This window comes from Echiichthys vipera (genome assembly GCF_963691815.1).
Source record: "Echiichthys vipera genome assembly, chromosome: 2".
NCBI lineage: Eukaryota > Metazoa > Chordata > Actinopteri > Perciformes > Trachinidae > Echiichthys > Echiichthys vipera.
The window spans coordinates 17,645,881-17,663,914 of NC_139827.1; the positions used below are offsets into that span (position 1 = coordinate 17,645,881).

At 41.2% G+C, this 18,034-nt stretch overlaps 1 protein-coding gene across 1 annotated transcript in view; it reads left to right on the forward strand.

The window, feature by feature from the left end:
- The window catches only part of adgrl3.1 (adhesion G protein-coupled receptor L3.1), a 128,499-nt gene that overhangs the window by 104,664 nt on the left and 5,801 nt on the right, over positions 1 to 18,034 (forward strand). Inside the window, exons 17-22 of the mRNA XM_083929248.1 lie at positions 4,147 to 4,367; positions 7,867 to 7,933; positions 9,113 to 9,204; positions 12,249 to 12,417; positions 14,777 to 14,956; positions 15,620 to 15,713. Coding sequence (XP_083785374.1) covers positions 4,147 to 4,367; positions 7,867 to 7,933; positions 9,113 to 9,204; positions 12,249 to 12,417; positions 14,777 to 14,956; positions 15,620 to 15,713 — 823 coding nt within the window. The remainder of the gene's footprint in view (positions 1 to 4,146; positions 4,368 to 7,866; positions 7,934 to 9,112; positions 9,205 to 12,248; positions 12,418 to 14,776; positions 14,957 to 15,619; positions 15,714 to 18,034) is intronic.

Genomic DNA, 18,034 nt, shown 5'->3' on the forward strand with positions numbered 1-18,034 from the left:
GTTAAGAAAAAAAAAAAAAAAACACAGTTTACTGGCATTGTTTGTAGTGCACATGCTCAGTTTTCCATGATATACTTTCCTCAGCTATAACTGACTAGCAAAGTCAGGTGTTTGCATGGCAAGTTCACCTAAATATAATAAAATGTAGGGAGCAATGCAATTGAAGGGATTTACAATGCAAAGTGCATATTATACAGTCTTGCTTATTGGCTGGACAATGTATTAAGGCTTATGTATTTGCCTTTTTTGTTTTAGTTTAGCTGATGTTTATGCTGTGCTTCAGCCTTCTGTTGCTTTTGTTAGTCATTCCCTGCCTCAGGCTTCAGAAGCTGCAGTCTATCTCTATCTCTTTTGCCAGGGAATCCTGATGGTTGTGAGGGCGATGTTTGTAGAACAATATCCCTTTCACAAACAGAGCCCATATGAGGAAGGACAGAGAATATTGGTTCAATCTGCATTTGATCATTCAAGAGTGCTTTCTTGGTCTTCTTAGAAAGAGTTGATGCTATATAATCAGTATAATCAATGAGCCATTTAAAAATATCTCTGAGATTGAGAAAAGCCGAATGTATGTTATTTATTAGCATGTATGTGACTTTAATGCTGCCAATATCTAGTATGGAGGTTTATAGTGCAGTATAATAATACATTTATAGAATTTTAAACACTGGTTCACATTAAACCTGAGAATGACAATATACAAAACTGTGTTATGTTATGATGACTTATGAGCAGAGGCAGGGCAGGTCAGAAAATGCATGTTGATACTCAGACCAACCTCATGGGTTTATTCTGGGTCACTGTGTCAGTCTGTACCTGGTGTGTGTCACTGTGTGCATCCAAATGTTAAGTAAGTAATACAATGACCCTTAATATTCAGAGTCAGCTATGCATTCAAATAAATGCTCTTGATGAAAACAGCATCCTCTGCTGTACATCTCTACGCACAAGGCAGTTAATAGGCCCTCTGCTGATATCTGCAAATGCTTATATCATATTTTATTCCAACCGTGGTGCCACTCACTGCAGGCTAAAGTAACTTCACTAGCTATACCCTAATTGCCACTTTCTATTTTTCACTCCCGCTACCCAAACCATACAAGATTGGGACTTTCTGTTATGGCTAATGATGCATGACCTCTTCTGCTCATGTGGAACTGCACTTAGCTTTTGCAACTCACAACTGCAGGAGAAAGGAGGAACAAAATAAAACTATAAGCTATGTGGAAAAGGAACCAGCCGATAGCAAACTCCAATTGTACTGATCCACAGTGTAGTTTTTTGTTTTTTTTGGCTCGACCATCAGGGTCCACATGGTCTGCATTCCAGTCACAGCCCTTGTTAAATAATCCATATGGTCCGCATTCAATACGCCAATCATGGATTAGGCCTTTAAACCTCACTTGGATGCAAACACTTGCACAAAAATTTTATCGGTCAGATTATGAGATGAGACATCATCATTTAATTCCTCCGGGCAAGGTCATCCAAATACAATCAACATATACTGTAGGAAACCTTGATGTGTGTGCTGTCATAGTCTTACTGTACTATGTGTGGACACAATGTAGTTTCAGACATTCACCCCCTTTGTAGGCCTTTGTATCCCACCAAGTATAAATTGAGGTTTGTGTATTTTTCTTTTGTGTGTGTGTGTGTGTGTGTGTGTGTGTGTGTGTATGTGTGTGTGTGTGTGTGTGCATGCGTTTGTGCATGTGTGCATGTGTGCATGTGTGCGTGTGTGCGCGTGTGTGTGTGTGTGTCTATGTGTGGGAGGGATCATGTTGCTTTGTATGTATGTGCCACTGTACTTGTGTGTGCCGTTAATTACTGGTGACTATTTGTGACCTCCATTAACATCTTCAGCGTCACTTACCGCGCTGCCGGTTAAGCCAGTAATTCTAGCAGGAAAAATTAAATGACTTTGCATAAGCAGGTGCTTTTTTACCTGTGTGTGCGTGCTTATGTGTGTGTGTCTTTGTGCTTTGTGTGTGTAAGCTACACTTTGCGATCATTAGAAATGGAAATGAGTGACTCCCTCGCCCCCTAAACTCATTGTCTCTCAGACATTAGGTAATTGTCTCTTGCTGCAAACCCCTCCATTATAAAAGTCTGTCTGTTAGCTCTCCCATTCAAGGATTTAAGAGTGACTCTTTAGATTAGAACATTGCCACGAACATGACAGGCCCCATCTTGCTGCTCATTCTCCCCTCGCCTTCTTTTCTTAAGCATCCCTCTTTTCTTTACATCCCATTGCCTAAATTGTTAATGCAGTTTTATGTTTGATACCCTTTCATTTTACCACTGCTCATCGTTTGCTGCTCTATGTTTGTCCACATTCAGGAGACTCTCTCACAGGGTTTTCTATGTATTTTATCTTCTGCCCCCGTACTAACTCCTTCATGTCCCTTTCATCCTTCACTTTTCACTGACTTTTAATCACTGTGCGATTTAAAATCCATTTACTCACTTTCAATGTGAACGTATGACAACTGGTTGTCAAAGGTGGGTACCAATGTTATAGTGTTATGTGATATTGGATTATTACAGTTTCACAAGAAACAAAAGCCTTGTCCACGTGTACACTGGTATTTTTGTGAATGTACGTTTTTCTATTCACTTTTTCGTCCACACGTACACTGTATTTCAAATCACTGAAAATGTTAAATGAAAATGAAAACTCCAGCAAGTATAAAGATTTTCAGAAAAAAAAAAAAATTCAGTGTTGTTGTGTAGCCAGGAAAAAAATGTGTCACGTTTATAACATCCGAGTGTGCGCCATTTTCTCTTTTGTTAGGCGTTACAAATTAGATGACATTTCATGCAGCGGCGGTTGTGACCCAAATAGTGCTGGTTCTAACCTTGCTACATGTTTGCACATAAATGCACATATACTCTTCCACTGAGGGACAGATGTGCTATGAAGCGATCGGTGCATCACAACAGCAAGGTAGCCTTCAGGTAATAGCTATTTTCCAGGCGTTTGATTGGCTATCATTATCTTCTTCTCTGTTTAATTAAACCAACATGTCGTCACCTGTGGATTTTTTTTCTTTTTTTAAACGAAGGGGGGGGAAAGCCTGTGTACGTGTGGATGAGGCATACATTTAGAGCTTGTACAGTATTTTGATTATGAAGTTCTCCAGCTCTATTTTCAACATTGTTGCCAAGCCCCCCCTCCCCCCCCCCCACTCCCCTTTTGAAAGTGCTTTGCTACTCCTGTTTGAAATGTGGAATATCAGCAGAGGCTGCAACAACAACTTGTCACTTCTAGTTTCTCATTTATCTTCTAAAATGACTTGTAGATGTAGATGTGGAGTAAAGTGTGAAGGAGGCTCAACTAATCTTGCTTTCTTGAAGTGATTTTGAGACAGTCTGTCACATGTAATTGCTATTATAGTATACTATGATTGTGAGTTCCCTTTCTTAATGTTCTTATCCTCTCCCTCTCCTGTCTATAACAGTACTGGTAGCCCGATTGTTAATCCATTATATTTCCATCCTTATGTGAATATGATAAATTATTACTTTTTAAGTCTGACTCACACCCTTATCGCCTGCACTGTTTGTGTCTTTTTTTTCACTTTGTAAGAGTGACACTTGGCCCAGATAATCCATGCCATACTGTAGTGTGATTGGCTCCCCTCCCTCCTCACCCATGGCCCAGGCCCGCTTGCGCTCACATTACTTGAAATTATCCGGGCCTCGGCTTGATGGATTCTTGGTTATACGTCATCATCTGTCAGAGATTTTTTGTTGTTGAACTGTTTTTGAATATTTTCATCTGAATAAATCTGCAGTGAACACTCTCTCCACTGCTGGGAACAGTTTTATACAAACAGACAGCAGGACCGCCGTCAATGTTCGTGCTCGTACATGTGCTTTACATCCATGCTTTACTGAAGCCGAACTCTCTAAACTGGGCTACAGCCGGGAAGTATCTGCCTATGGATCTGTTGTGCTCACACTGGTCAAATAAACTAGACTTCAGCCGTTAATCCTGCTTGGGCACGGTATGAATGGATAGTGTGAGTAGGCCCTAACTCACCAGTGGAATTGTCCACAGGATTAAATATTTCCTGTGCATTATTGTGTGTAGTGTTACTGTATTTCTAAATCCTCTCCATCTTTTCTTTCACTCACCAGATTGCCTGCGCAGTCTTTGCCGCCTTGCTCCATTTCTTCTTCTTGGCAGCCTTCACCTGGATGTTCCTGGAAGGGGTGCAGCTCTACATCATGCTGGTCGAGGTGTTTGAGAGTGAACACTCTAGGACTAAGTACTTCTACCTGGCAGGCTATGGAGTGCCTGCTGTCATTGTGGCTGTCTCCGCTGCAGTGGACTACAGGAGCTACGGCACCGACCGAGTGTAAGGATAAAGGGGTGGTGAAGAGAGCGTAGCACGAAGGAAGGATGGATGATGGGGCCAGGGAGTAAGGGAGGGATGCTGGAGTGCCTGCTGTCATTTTGGCTGTGTCTGCCACAGTGGACTCCAAACTGTGGTGCTTCTGAAGAGTCAATACAGAGAGGTTGAGAGGCAGAGAAAAAGGATAAGGGGGAGGGAAGTATGGGGACAAGCAGGGGAAGATGCACCACAGAGTGCCTGCATGAGCACAGCAGCAACAATGTGAATATGAAAGGATTTAATGGGTGGGATGAAAGAAGGGGGTGCACATTGGAGCAGATTGGGGGGGGGGGTGTTAGTGTGAGAGTGTGAGAATGGAGGGATGGAGATGGGAGTGATGGAATAGCCTGTCAGGGTGTGTACATGACCATACCGGTTTGCACCTATGTGTGCACTAAAAAAGCTGGCTTCCCCTGGAGGTAGTGCATAGCAGAGTAGTGAGTGGGATGAGGACATACATTAAGAGCACATGGTAACATATTCATGCATGCTTGACTTGACCAACCTGAGACACATATTGAATCCAAGAAAAGTCAGCATCTCATTCATATGAAATATATGTATAATAGGCCATCTACAAATACACTGGAGTGAACATAATATGACTTTCACATGTGAAGTGTCAACTCCATTCAGGCCCGCAAAAAGATTTTATTCATAAAGAGCATGTGCATATTATGTGCATAATAATGATACATTTAATGGTGCACTTTACATGTCCGTGACCTCTCCTCTTCTCTGTGCCTTTACGAAATCATAAGGACTAAAGAGGACATTAACAATGTGGACATTGTATTAAGAAACTTGCAAAAAAAAAAAACCTCAATTGCTAATAAATGAGTAGCTGCATATAGAAAGAGAAAAATTGCAGGAAACTATAGGACTGCTAAATGATTCACATGCTCACGCTGCTCTTGTGGCCTTTTGTACTTAAAAGCTTGCAGCTTGCCACTGGCTACACATCGAATCCTAGAGGTTTGTAGACAGGGAAAAGGTTTAAATTTAACGTTGTTTAAGTGTCAAGTCACACCAATCCGTATGCCACTTAGATCAATATTTCATTGTGGGATGATCATTAAAACATGAGAGTCTGAATGCCAAGCTCTGGATGAATAATCAGACTGCATGTCATTAGCTAACATCTCGGAGACTTGTCTTGAGAAGATAGCTATGATTTAAAGGTCCCATACTGTTCTCATTTTCAAGTTCATACTTGTATTTTGGGTTTCTGCTAGAACAGGCTTACATGCTTTACAGTTGTACTCCATAAGATTTTCTAAATATTACATATGTATTTAATTGTTTTTTAAGTTACTATCTATCAAAGAGTAAGTTAAACAATGATGATTGATCATATGATCCACTAATTTAATCAATTCTACTTGCCTTGTTGCTGAGTATTCCAATCTGAGTGTCTGTGGCAACATTCCCGGGCTATATGTAAATAAGTCACAATAGGTCCTTATTAACAGTTATGCTGCGTTCACTTGTAATTGGAAATTGTAAACCTCAACTTCTGAGTCAGGCTTGTAGTGAGGACATAAGTGTATCCTAATAGGAGGATGTGTGTGTGTATGGATTTAGAGGGTAACATACAGGGGACTGACTGTTAGTAGAGCGGTGTCTGTGTTTCAATAAAGTTTACAAAATAGCAAAAATAATAATAATAGTAATAATAATAATAATAATAATAATAAAACGTCAACACACATAGTGACCTTGAACGTAACAAGATGGAGAGCTCTGAAAAAACAGGCTCGTCTGCAGTTACATCTTACCGCCAAAGAGGCTGCTAGAAATCTCAGCCATATCTCAATTCTGATGGATATTAAAGTTGTAGCCTCAAGCCACCCCTCCGGAAAAAGTCTGCTCTGATTAGTCAGCATTTCTGCGTCTTCCGCACCTGTGCTTCAAGCACCCCTGCACCATCATTGCAGATGGGCAATGGCTGTATCGGCACTGTAGCAGCACTTTCAATCTAGTATATATAACGTAGTTGTGACATCACAACCGTACAGAAGTCCTGACGGCTCGTTTAGGTTTCTGAATACAGGCTGTGTGCATTTCTCTGTGGATTGAGAGTTTTAATACTTTCACAGTATTTATATATCATCCCAACCTGATTTATAATTTTTTTTAAATAGACAGAAATCTCCAAAGAAAGATCCATATCACCAAAACATTTTTTTTTTGTAGTTGAAAATAATATTTCGTCCAAGCGATCAATATTTCTTCTTTTATTGGCCTCATTTATCAGTTCAGCCTTGAAAATGGTACTGCTTATCATGTTTGACACATCACTTTGAGAAAAAACCTCTGGAAATATCATCTGCCATCCCTGCTGTGTCACCTTGTCACATAATGCACCCGATTCTCTCACATATTAGCCAGTGGCACTGCGTCTCATTCACCTCCCATAATGAAGGTGGCAATGACTTAGCAAAGGAGCCCTAATGGAGGATACAGTGACACAGTCAGGGACCCATAATGGAGGGCTCTCTAATGTGGTGGAAATTGAAAGATTAATAATTCAAAGGCAGCTGGTCATGAATCAGTCAGCCATTTTGCTCTAGTAGTTTTTCTCTTCACCTTTTCTTGCAACCCGTTGGGTCTGACCTCAGTTGAGGGCACTCTTTTTTTCCCTCCCCTGCTTGCTTCAAACAAGTGAAGATGTTTGGGGTAATATAATTTAGTATAGAGCAGCAAATATTTTACTACCAATGCTAACCTTGTGGTCAGAAATAAATGTGTGTGTGGTTACTGTATGTGTGTCCATGCGTGTCTTGTGATTGTGTGTGTGTGTGTGTGTGTGTGTGTCCCTCCTCTCTCCTTTTAAATTCACCACAGCCATTCCCAGACTCTATAAATAGCTCGGTATGAGGGCTGCATCCATAACTCAGTATTAAAATGAACACAGTCATTTCATATTTTTGCGACCACAGGATCTGGCCATGTCATATGTCTGTGCCCTAAGAGGGGAAGTAAAGGTGAATTTATAACAGGTGCTCATCCCTCGCTGTTTCACATCACACCCATCTGTGCGTGATGTATGTTTGAGGTCTGTGTATAATCTGTATCTTTCATCACGGAACACTTTTTTCACTGTTCTTCAGCTCTTTCACTTTTTCATCCCCACTGATTCCTTTTGTCCTTCCTCTATTGTGATGCATTTGATATACTCTGTGTCATCTAATGTATTACTTTTTCCCCCTCCTTGCCTCATATGTATGTGTGTGTGTGTGTGTGTGTGTGTGTGTGTGTGTGTGTGTGTGTGTGTGTGTGATGAATGTGCTGTCCTCTGATGGTAAATCCGTGCTACCCTACATCCATCTGGAGACTGGAGCATGTTTTTAATCCCAATGCGTCTTTCCTGTTGGTCTTGCCTCAGTTTCTCATGCATGATGTCTCTTTCTCGCTGTCTCTCACTCTCTCTCTCACACTCTGTCTATCTCTATGCCTCTAGGTGCTGGCTGCGATTGGACACATACTTTATCTGGAGCTTTATAGGCCCTGCCACGCTCATCATTATGGTGAGATACACATACATGCATGCTCACACACACTTGACACAGCACCACATGTACAGAGTAGACTGGCTGCCACATTTTCAAGCAGGAATGGCGGTTTACATTAAGGTGTTTGTTAATCTTCCTACAAGGTTTACCAGAGCTCTCCTCAGCAGTTGAAGAGGAAGGAACTTTATATGTCAATGTAATAATTCCCACTCATGGATTAACTCTCAAGTGGGCACGTATTCCAACAAGCTTGAAATCTTTGGAGGGACGCAGAGCACAAAAAGTAGATTATGATAAGAACTCAACAAAGTTATGTCATTCTTAAGCACTTATTTGATGATCCAGGAACTGTACTTCCTCCTGGCCTAGCTACTTTATTACAATTCAGCCCACTGCACAGTAAAAAAAAAAAAGGAACACAAACTGCCAAAGAACAGTCTTACAATTTTCCTAGTCCTTTCGTAGATAAATGTCAATGAATGACGCCTCATCAGTCCTTTATACCTTAAACAAGTTAAAACAAAAATAGTTTGAAGATTGGGCAGACACAGAGACAAAAAAATTATAAAGGCAGTGTTTTGGAAAAAGAGAAATGAAAACAATGGGAAATGTTCCCAACTAGGTGAATGTCAGCATGTACACTGATACTCTGTCCTCATTTTAGAAATGTCAGGCAGGCTATCCCTGATCTAACTGGGGCTGTAAGTGGGAGCAGTGCAGGTGGGACTGTTGTGATATGACTCTACACCCAATGGTATCATATACAGCCTTAGAGACTCGGCACAACAGTCCAGACAGCCATTGTTAAAACACCCTATCATGCATAAGCAGGCCAAAAGAATAGACAGGATCTGTCAGAATTTGATTTCTATTGTAAAAATTGTCCTCAATGGATGTAATGACTGCTGCATTTTCTCTGATGCTGAAGCTGCTGTATGTTGAGCATATAAAGGGCCGTTGATTGTGGGCTGATACTGTGTCCCCAAGCCAATTACTGCTGGAAGTGAGAATGAAATGATGTGCACTCAGTGTCAGTGAATTGTTGCGGTGACACTGCGTCTTTAATTAGGTGTGTTGCTGCAGAATATTAACTTATTGTGTGTGTGTGTGTGTGTGTGTGTGTGTTTATGTGTGTGTGTGTGTGTGTGTGTGTGTGTGTGTGTGTGTGTGTGTGTGTGTGTGTGTGTGTTTCAGCTGAATGTAATCTTCCTTGGCATCGCTCTTTATAAGATGTTCCATCATACAGCCATTCTCAAACCAGACTCTGGCTGTCTGGACAACATCAAGTAAGTACATGTTTGCACACAGTCCTGCCATCACACCAGCATGTCTGGATTTTAAAGTGGGTGTGATTATTCATGCTTGAGTGTGTATGTTAAGATTAAGTTAAAGGAATAATGCAGCCTCTAACTCAAGGAAACTAGCCCGTAATTATGCATAACTTTAAGCCTTAATAAAATTGAAATCTGTGAGTTTTTTGTAATTCTAGTCCCTGTACAGTTGTCATGAACGGGGAAATTGGCTATAGAGACTAAAATGTTTTTTGTACCAGACTGTAAACATGTTTATTTCTGCTGTAAAGTTGGACATTTTTAACATGGGGGTCTGTGGGGCTTGACTCCCTTTTGGAGCCAGCCTCAAGTGGTCAGTTCAGGAACTGCAGTTTTTGGCATTTCCGCTTTAGTTTCTATCACCAGAGGTTGCTGCTTGAGGGAAGGTAGGTAGGTCAGAAGGTAACAAAATCCGTTATAGCTTCTTTGTTAGATCCAAAGTGTAAAAACAACAAGCTGTGGTTTTATGGGGATCTTTGTGCCAGACTATTTCTTAGCCAGCCCTTAACCTCCTGTAAAACAGAACAATATTATTTTTATTGATAAAATATAAAATAAAATATAAAAATTGATTTTTTGTATTGATAAAACAAACAAGATTTAACATGTTACTAGTAAGCTTTAGATTTTGTTGCCTTTAAACAAAGCTAGGCTCGGTTAGCTGTTTCCAGTCTTAATGTTAAGCTAAGCTAATGGGCTCCTGGCTCCAACTTCATATTTACAGCCTGAGCCTTACATATTTGAGAGCATCATCCATCTTCTCATCAAACCCTCAGCAAGGAAGCGACTAAGTGTATTTCCCGAAATGTCAAACTATTCCTTTAAATCTAATGTTGATCCCCCTTTTTTGTATGTTAGCAGCAACATGAAGTACATTTTTGCCTTACATCATTTCAATATGCTCATCCTTGAATCCTTAATATTGTTATTCCCAGTCATGTCATTACTCATATCACCCCTAGAGAACATATGACTTCATTTCCAATGAGCACTGAAACTCTGTCTAAGCTAACTAATCAGGACTGTGTTATTTCTCGTTCCAGTGCAGCTCAAGACAAAAGGCTCAGTCTAATTCAAACAATATGCCGCGACTGGGAGCTCAACGCCTTACTGAGGCACAGCTCAGAATGTATAATGTAAATCATAAAATGGCTTACTCATTTGATTTATCATTTAAATATTACTGCCAATGTATCTTTCATGACAGCAGTTTTAAATAGGACTTCAAGTGGGAAGTGTTTCAGAAATGTAGAAGAAAGCAGCTGATCTTTGCTTCTATGCAGTTCAGGCGAACGTAATCAAAAAGTCTCATGAAAGATGAAAATCAAAGAACAATTTAGAATATGATGCTTTTGGATCTCTTTAATGACTTTCCTTTGTCTTTTTGGAGCACACTAAAGGCTGAATAGATTTTAATCTATTTCACTTCATTAGTTGTGTCTTATTGTGGATCATTTACTTGTTAATCATCATCATGCCTTTTTTGTCTTATTGTTTTTTTCTTCCTTTTTGTTTTCTTTGTCTCTTTAACTCCAAGCCATCATAAGTTGTCTTTGTTGTGGATTGGCTCCGGTAAGGCCACTCACCAATCAGGATGCCTCTCGTCTTCCTTGAGACATTTTGATTGGTTTACTTGTCGTTTTACTTGTCTGTCGTCCCTGTCTAGTCTATGCATATCCCTAAATTAACCATTAACCTGCCTTGTAAAATGGAATATGTGTTGACGTGTGATTTGTGAGCTCCTATGACCTATAGGCCTAATGTGCTATTGAAATATTATAATGGTGAGATGTGAATGTGGGAAAATAGAGCTGAGAGAGAAACCATGACTCAAGGGAGCACTGGAGGAAGAGCCGGAATGAAGGGATGGAAAAATGAGGGATGAGTGTACCCTTTATTGAAGAGGGTCGTCAGACGAGCTTTATTGGAGGTTCTGTCTCGCCTGAATGGTGCCACAGAGGGCAACATCGAATCAATCACCTCAGTCTCACTCACTTACTCTCCTCCTCTTTCTCTCTTCCTTCCCCCTAACTCTTCTAATATCTCAACCTCTGTCTTTTTCTCTCTCTGACCCCCGTTTCTATTTCCTTACTCCCTTTCTTTGTCTCCAACCCTTGCATGAGAGGTGATCACCATCCGGTCAGCCAATCAAATTAACAACCATCATCTTGGCTGTGGCAGACCAGAAACTGTGACCTTTAGTGGGAAATGTCATTTATAATGGCTGTAATGTCCCTCTACTTACTGCCCAGTGGAGCCACTCGCATGGTCACACACACGATCACACACACACGCTCAGACGGGACTTACAATACATACACATGCCTCGACACGACTACATTCCTCTGACATTTGACCCTTATGACTCACTTCTGCATAGGATTATATGATATGAAGCTTCACAGCCTTGAAAACTTGTATTAAAATGCACACCATTAAAGTATATATTATAGTCACAAGTGCACTAACAGACTTTAGTACCCACTTCTGCCTGGGAAAACGTCTTTTACCCTCTACCACGTACTTTGAGTGATTGAGCTTGGATGTTACTTGGAAAAAAGTCCTGTATGCTTGACCTTCTCCATACTTGTGGCTGACGTCAGCTAGCTTATGAACCCCCCACCCCAACCTCTCTCTTGAGATGGTATCTAAATGAATGAATGTACGTTCTCTCCATTCTCTCACCCTTGTAGTAAGAGTATAATTCTTTTAGGCAAAACCTCCCACTGTTTTCTCCCTCCCACTCCCACAGTCTTGGGAGTCCAAATGAACCCTCTCTAACCCCTTTCTCCTGCCTCATGATCCCATGTGCATTAAGCTTGGCTGAATAGCTTTTCTGTTCCTGAAGACAAGTGTCTCATGAAACCTGAAATATAAACTTAATATATTACATGGCGTAGTAAATGATGATGTTTTCAAGAGTGTATGACATTGGATGACACTTTAACTGATAAGGACACAGCATATCTCTGTCTCAAGTATTTCCTATCTTCTTCTAGGTCTTGGGTGATTGGGGCCATAGCCCTGCTTTGTCTGCTGGGCCTGACCTGGGCTTTCGGCCTGATGTACATCAACGAGAGCACCGTCATAATGGCCTACCTTTTCACTATCTTCAACTCTCTGCAGGGCATGTTCATCTTCATCTTTCACTGCATACTGCAGAAGAAGGTGAGGGAGACAAAGCTCCGCAGAAATAGACAGTCACACACATGCTAGCATTGGTCAGCAGCGACATCATAAACACCTGCAGAGCTGTCAGATTCAGTAACCCCACTGGCTGCTCAATGCTCTCACTTTTTCACACTGACTACCTCACTGTCCCTCTCTCTTCACCGTCAGTCTTGCCTCGTGGCAGCAGGTAACAAACATTGTTTCTGTCTTCCCCCAAAAGAAAAGAATGCTCTTCCTCATCAGGCAGGATCATCAAGCCTAAAATAGCTTGTTCAAAAAAAATGTGATCTTATTTGACGCTAATTTGTTTTACATTTTGGACAAATATATGTCTGAGGCTACATCCACACTGCTGCATTTTCCTTTTAAAGCATCCCACCTTCTTCCCCCTGCCTGACCTCTGATGCTCCCTCCTCCCTCGACTTTGTAAGTGGTGACAGCGGTAGGCAACTGAAAGGGTCTCTGCAATGGATGACAGGCAGGAAGCTCTGCAAATCATATTATTGGTTGGACTTTTATCAGAAATATATATGAGAAGTGAATGTTGATGAGTTTCAACACCTACCGGATTTCTTTTACATGTAAGTGTGCCATACGCTTATTAGGAGCATTTTAAGAATACAAAAGAAAAGTGTAAAAATGCCAGAAAGCTAAGGATTGCTTTAAAACAAAAACAATGTCCATCCTCACAAGTGTCTCAGAACTAATCTCTGTCCATAATACAGACCATTTACATACATTGGGCACATGTGAGCCATTGTAGACAGGGTGTAAGGCTGAAAATATCGCTGAACATGAGAATTGGTGCAAATTGCTTGAATAAATACTTGCCTTTAGTGCATTCAGGCAGTAATAACATTGTAAAATGCAGAATTGAACTGCACAATAGCTCTTAGCATCAACACCAAAGTCAGAAACGTCTGTAATTTGTTATCCATGTTAAATTAACCACAGGTAGTCAAGGCTGATGTTGTTTGTTTCCTTCCACTAAAGGGTCACTTGATTGGAGCGTGACGAATCAGGGAAATACTTGCAGGACTGATGAGACTAAATCAGAAAGCGAACGTGGGTGTCTGCGCCATCGTGTTCGAAGGTCTCTGTTTCTACCTGTCCGGACTAAAACGCAACCCCCGAGTATTCATACTAAAACAGGGTCAGCAGCGTTCGCAAAAGTCTCCGTTTTAAGGGCTCAGAAACACGGAAGGAGTGTGGACGCCAGGTTTAAATGTATTGGTGTGCAAATAGCATCAGTGACATTGGTTACAGAAACACTTCTCTGTTTATTGAATACAACAACCTCACTCAGCTGACAAATAGCTCATCTTGTGATCCCCTTTTCCTTGACTTTCTTTATATACAGTATGTTTTGGGTTTGGTTGGCCTAAAGGATTAGATGAGATTGTAAGTACATATCTATCACTTTTTTATATTTGAATTATATATGGCCTCCAGGAAGAGCCTACACGTCCTGGGATATTTTTACAGAGGCTCCTACACACTGTCAGTGCCTGGGAGTATGGAAGAGGAGTAGAATATGGAAAGAAAACGCATCAAATGCTTAATATTTTTGTCTGGCTGCAGTCCCGCAGAGAGTTTTTAGTTTTAAGTGTACGACCGGTAAACAAGTGCAGTGTGTGTGTGTGTGTGTGTGTGTGTGTGTGTGTGTGTGTGTGTGTGTGTGTGTGTGTGTGTGTGCAATTTATGTGTTAGGCCATGGCATCAGGTATCCTGAGAGATGTCCTCAGAACAGTGCTGAGGTTTTCTTTGGCTGCAACCCAACATGGTTTCTCCCAAGATGCATGGAGCGACTCACCACACAGCTGTTCAAACAGAGCATGTGGCAATACATGTCTGCCAGTCCAACAAGCTTGTTAAAAAGCAATTACAGTCCTATTTGTTCAAACTTGATTGGTATCTAAATGCAGATGTTCTCTGTGTACAAGTGCACCATACGTCTCCCTCAAGAATATGTCAATTTCACATGGATATGTGGCAGTAATAACATTTTACGGTAAATGCTGATGGGGGGGAAAGTTTATCATGTTAATCCGTTAATGTCTAAATTTTTATGGAGTTAGTGTTTGCACAAGGAACTGGAGTACGAGAAGTTAACAGGGACACTTTATCAAGTTGAGCTCTTCCAGTCCATTTCTTTCCCAGTATGTCCTCTTAAAAAATATGCTTGCATATATGCAAGTTAGAAGTAGAACATCAGTCAATCTTCCTCCTTCGTGTGAGCTATATATATTTATATATATATATATATATATATATATATATATATATATGTATACATATATATATGTATATGTGCAAGTGTGTCTGTGTGTAACTCTCTCAAAACTCCCTTGTTCAGGTACGTAAAGAGTACGGAAAATGTCTGCGTACTCACTGCTGCAGCGGCAAGAGCGTGGAGACGTCTATCTCCTCCTCCAGTAAGACCACCACCTCACGGACGCCGGGCCGTTACTCCACAGGCTCACAGGTGAGCTTACCTGCCTGCACACCTGGACGCTACAGCACAGCAGACTCTCAGGTGAGGCCGGAGCACGCCATGAGGGTCTTGGGTTATCGTTGTTCACTTTCAACTAGATTCAGCTCTGAGTTTTAATTTTAGACAAATGAGAACAGAATTATTATTTTTTTTTTTAAATCAGCACTTTTAATGTTGAACTTGGGAATATGTGATTAAATTAGAATGCTATATGTGCAGAGTTAAAATGTGTAATGTGAGATAGCCCAAACCCTGACTTACACCTTCGTATATTGATGCTGACACACAGGTACATGAAGTATAAATGGCATTGACGGCTGATTACCCCCCCCCCCCCCCCCCCCCACGCACACACACACACACACACACACACACACACACACACACACACACACACACACACACACACACACACACACACCTGTTTCTCTCTTGCTGGTCGTTGCTTTGCTCTTTCTTTTATTGCCTCTCCTGCACTAATTTGATTAAAACTTCTTTTGCACATCATACCTTCACATATTACGTTTCTCACCATATTTCTTTCCCTCTTTTGTTGTTTTGTCCCTCCCCTGACTTGCTCCTGCTCCTTCCTTTATTCCTTCTCACTTTCATTATTACTACTCCTCTGTGTCTTTGTCCATACCTTCCCTACCTCTTTGTTTCCTCTCTTTCTCGCTCTCTTGCTTCTTTTTCTCCTGTGTATAGAGTCGTATCAGGCGGATGTGGAATGACACTGTGAGGAAACAGGAGTCTTCCTTCATCACTGGAGACATCAACAGCTCTGCCACGCTCAACAGAGGTAACCACAGGATAGCTACGATTTGCATCCTCATCACTGTCACCATATCTGCTTTAATAATAGCGGGGGGCTCAGGCAGCATACGCTGTCATTGAGTTAAGCTGTAGGAGTCCAAAATTCTGATGATGGTACTGTGTTCTTGTAGAGAGGAAGATTAGCGGCATAGAGTGTAAATATCACTTACTACTCTTTTTTTGCTGCTTCAAAGGGTACCTTTGCAGGAGGGATATTTAGGAGTAGGTTCTTGTCAAAACTGAAACATCAACCCATTTTTATGGCCCCATTATGAATCTACAGAGTGCAGAGTTTGCTGGGTTACAGAGGACTTCCATACTTGTTTTTCTAAGGATAGTCATCTTTTGAAGCATTTGTGCGATCCCTTTATTATTATACTTTAAGTTGTGCAGAGTTGCATTAGATTAATGTTCTTTTTATCAGCCAATGATGAAGTTGCTGATTCTAAAATGCGCTGTGAGTCTGTTTTTACCACAGCGCTAGAGCGCAGTTTTGCAGTATAATGCATGTTGATGTCATTATATGAAGTTGTAGTTGTAGTTGTCTGTGGTTTTTAAAATGTGTATAAGTCCTTAGCTTAGTTCACTATATTTTCACTTTTTTGGAGCTGTCTATTGTCTCTCAAGAGAAAGTCACTGTAACAATGAATTCGATGAGTATAGCTGTCTAAGGGCCAGGGTAATGAGGACATAGACACCCAAATGGCAAGACATTTTAACACACACCCACACACAGAGTGGAACACACACACACACACACACACACACGCCATTTGTTTGTCTCTAAATCGAGGTGTGGCCCTCGCTTCCTTCAGGCCACTAATAAGCTGTTAGCATGACAGATTGATGCGAAAGCAGACACGGTGTGTGTCAGTGCCTGAATTATCACACACTTAGCGAGGCAGGGCTTTAGACATTGCTCCCCCTCCTTCCCTCACACTTTAGAGAGGCCGAGACTTACTTAGCCAGTAGATTTCAAATTTCTATGTACTGTGGTTTACCGAATAAGGAAGGGATACAAATATATTTCTGATTTTGAAGTATTGCTTTAGAAAAAGGGGAATGGAAATTTGAAAAAACGTCCTCAAATTTACACTCACTTGGTGGTTTTTGCCTTCGTCAGTGAAATAATTGATGCGCCCTATGGTATTTGAAAATGCCTTTGCCTTCTGACGTAGCGGACATTCATCTCTTATGAATGATCGGCTGTCAACTCCGCTGTCAACTCCTTCCCTGATATTCCTGTAACATGTCTTTGTCTCCGGACAGCATGAAACGTGGTCAACACTAGCTGATGTGAAAGACCAATTAAAACTTGTCCCATTGAACTCTCTCTCTCCCTCTTCTGAAAAACTAATGCAATCCTAAAACACTATATTTAAGAGCTAGGTAACTAAAATGTTGTGGTATTTACTTTAACCCAAGTTCCTCTCCAAAAAAAGGTAACCACAGAGATGTTTTAGTGCCTCTGAGTGTCCCCATTACCTATATTTGGATGGTATATGACATGCATACACACTTAGGAGGACTGATAGTGTGTTGTTTGATACAGAGGGGAATACAACATGAGGATGAATGTATAGGAACTGTCGTGGTCATCTTTCTTCAGCTTTACTGTATCTTTATGTGTACATGATCTGTATCCCACCTAGGGAAGAAAATGCATTGAGGACACTTTTTCTGGCCTCTTTATCCATTAACTATCCTGTAGTCATGCTGCTCTGCTCAAGCGTATTGAACCGCAGCACAGTCCTCTCCAAGCCATGCTACTCTCTCTTTGTCTCTCCCTCTCTCTGTCTCTGTGTCTCATCCCCTCCCTTGGCCTGTACGCAGTGGCTGCAAGAATGACTTGTCAAGCTTTTTCTTGGCTTTCACCTCAAACTATGTTGGCTTGTTTGATTTACTTGTCCTCTTCTCTCCCTCCTTCTTCCACACACTCACTTTTCATCTCACTTTCCCTTCCTCTTTTTCCTTCCTGCTTACCTCCACTCTGCAACGTCTACATGCTCTCTCCTTCTACCTCTCTCTCTTTTCACCCCACCCCCCTGAGTGCTTCTCTCTTTTTCTCTCTTGACTTGGCTGTTGCTTTTCCTCTCTCTTCCTCTCTCGACTTGGCTGTTGCTCTCCCTCTCTCTTTCTCTATCTGCCTGTACCAGGAGCCATGGCTAATCATCTTATAACTAATGCTCTCCTTCGTCCCCATGGTACTAACAATCCTTATAACACGCTCCTGGGGGACTCGGCAGTCTATAACAATCCAGCCGTGGGCATGTACAACACCCAAGGTGTGCCTGATATTCATATAAA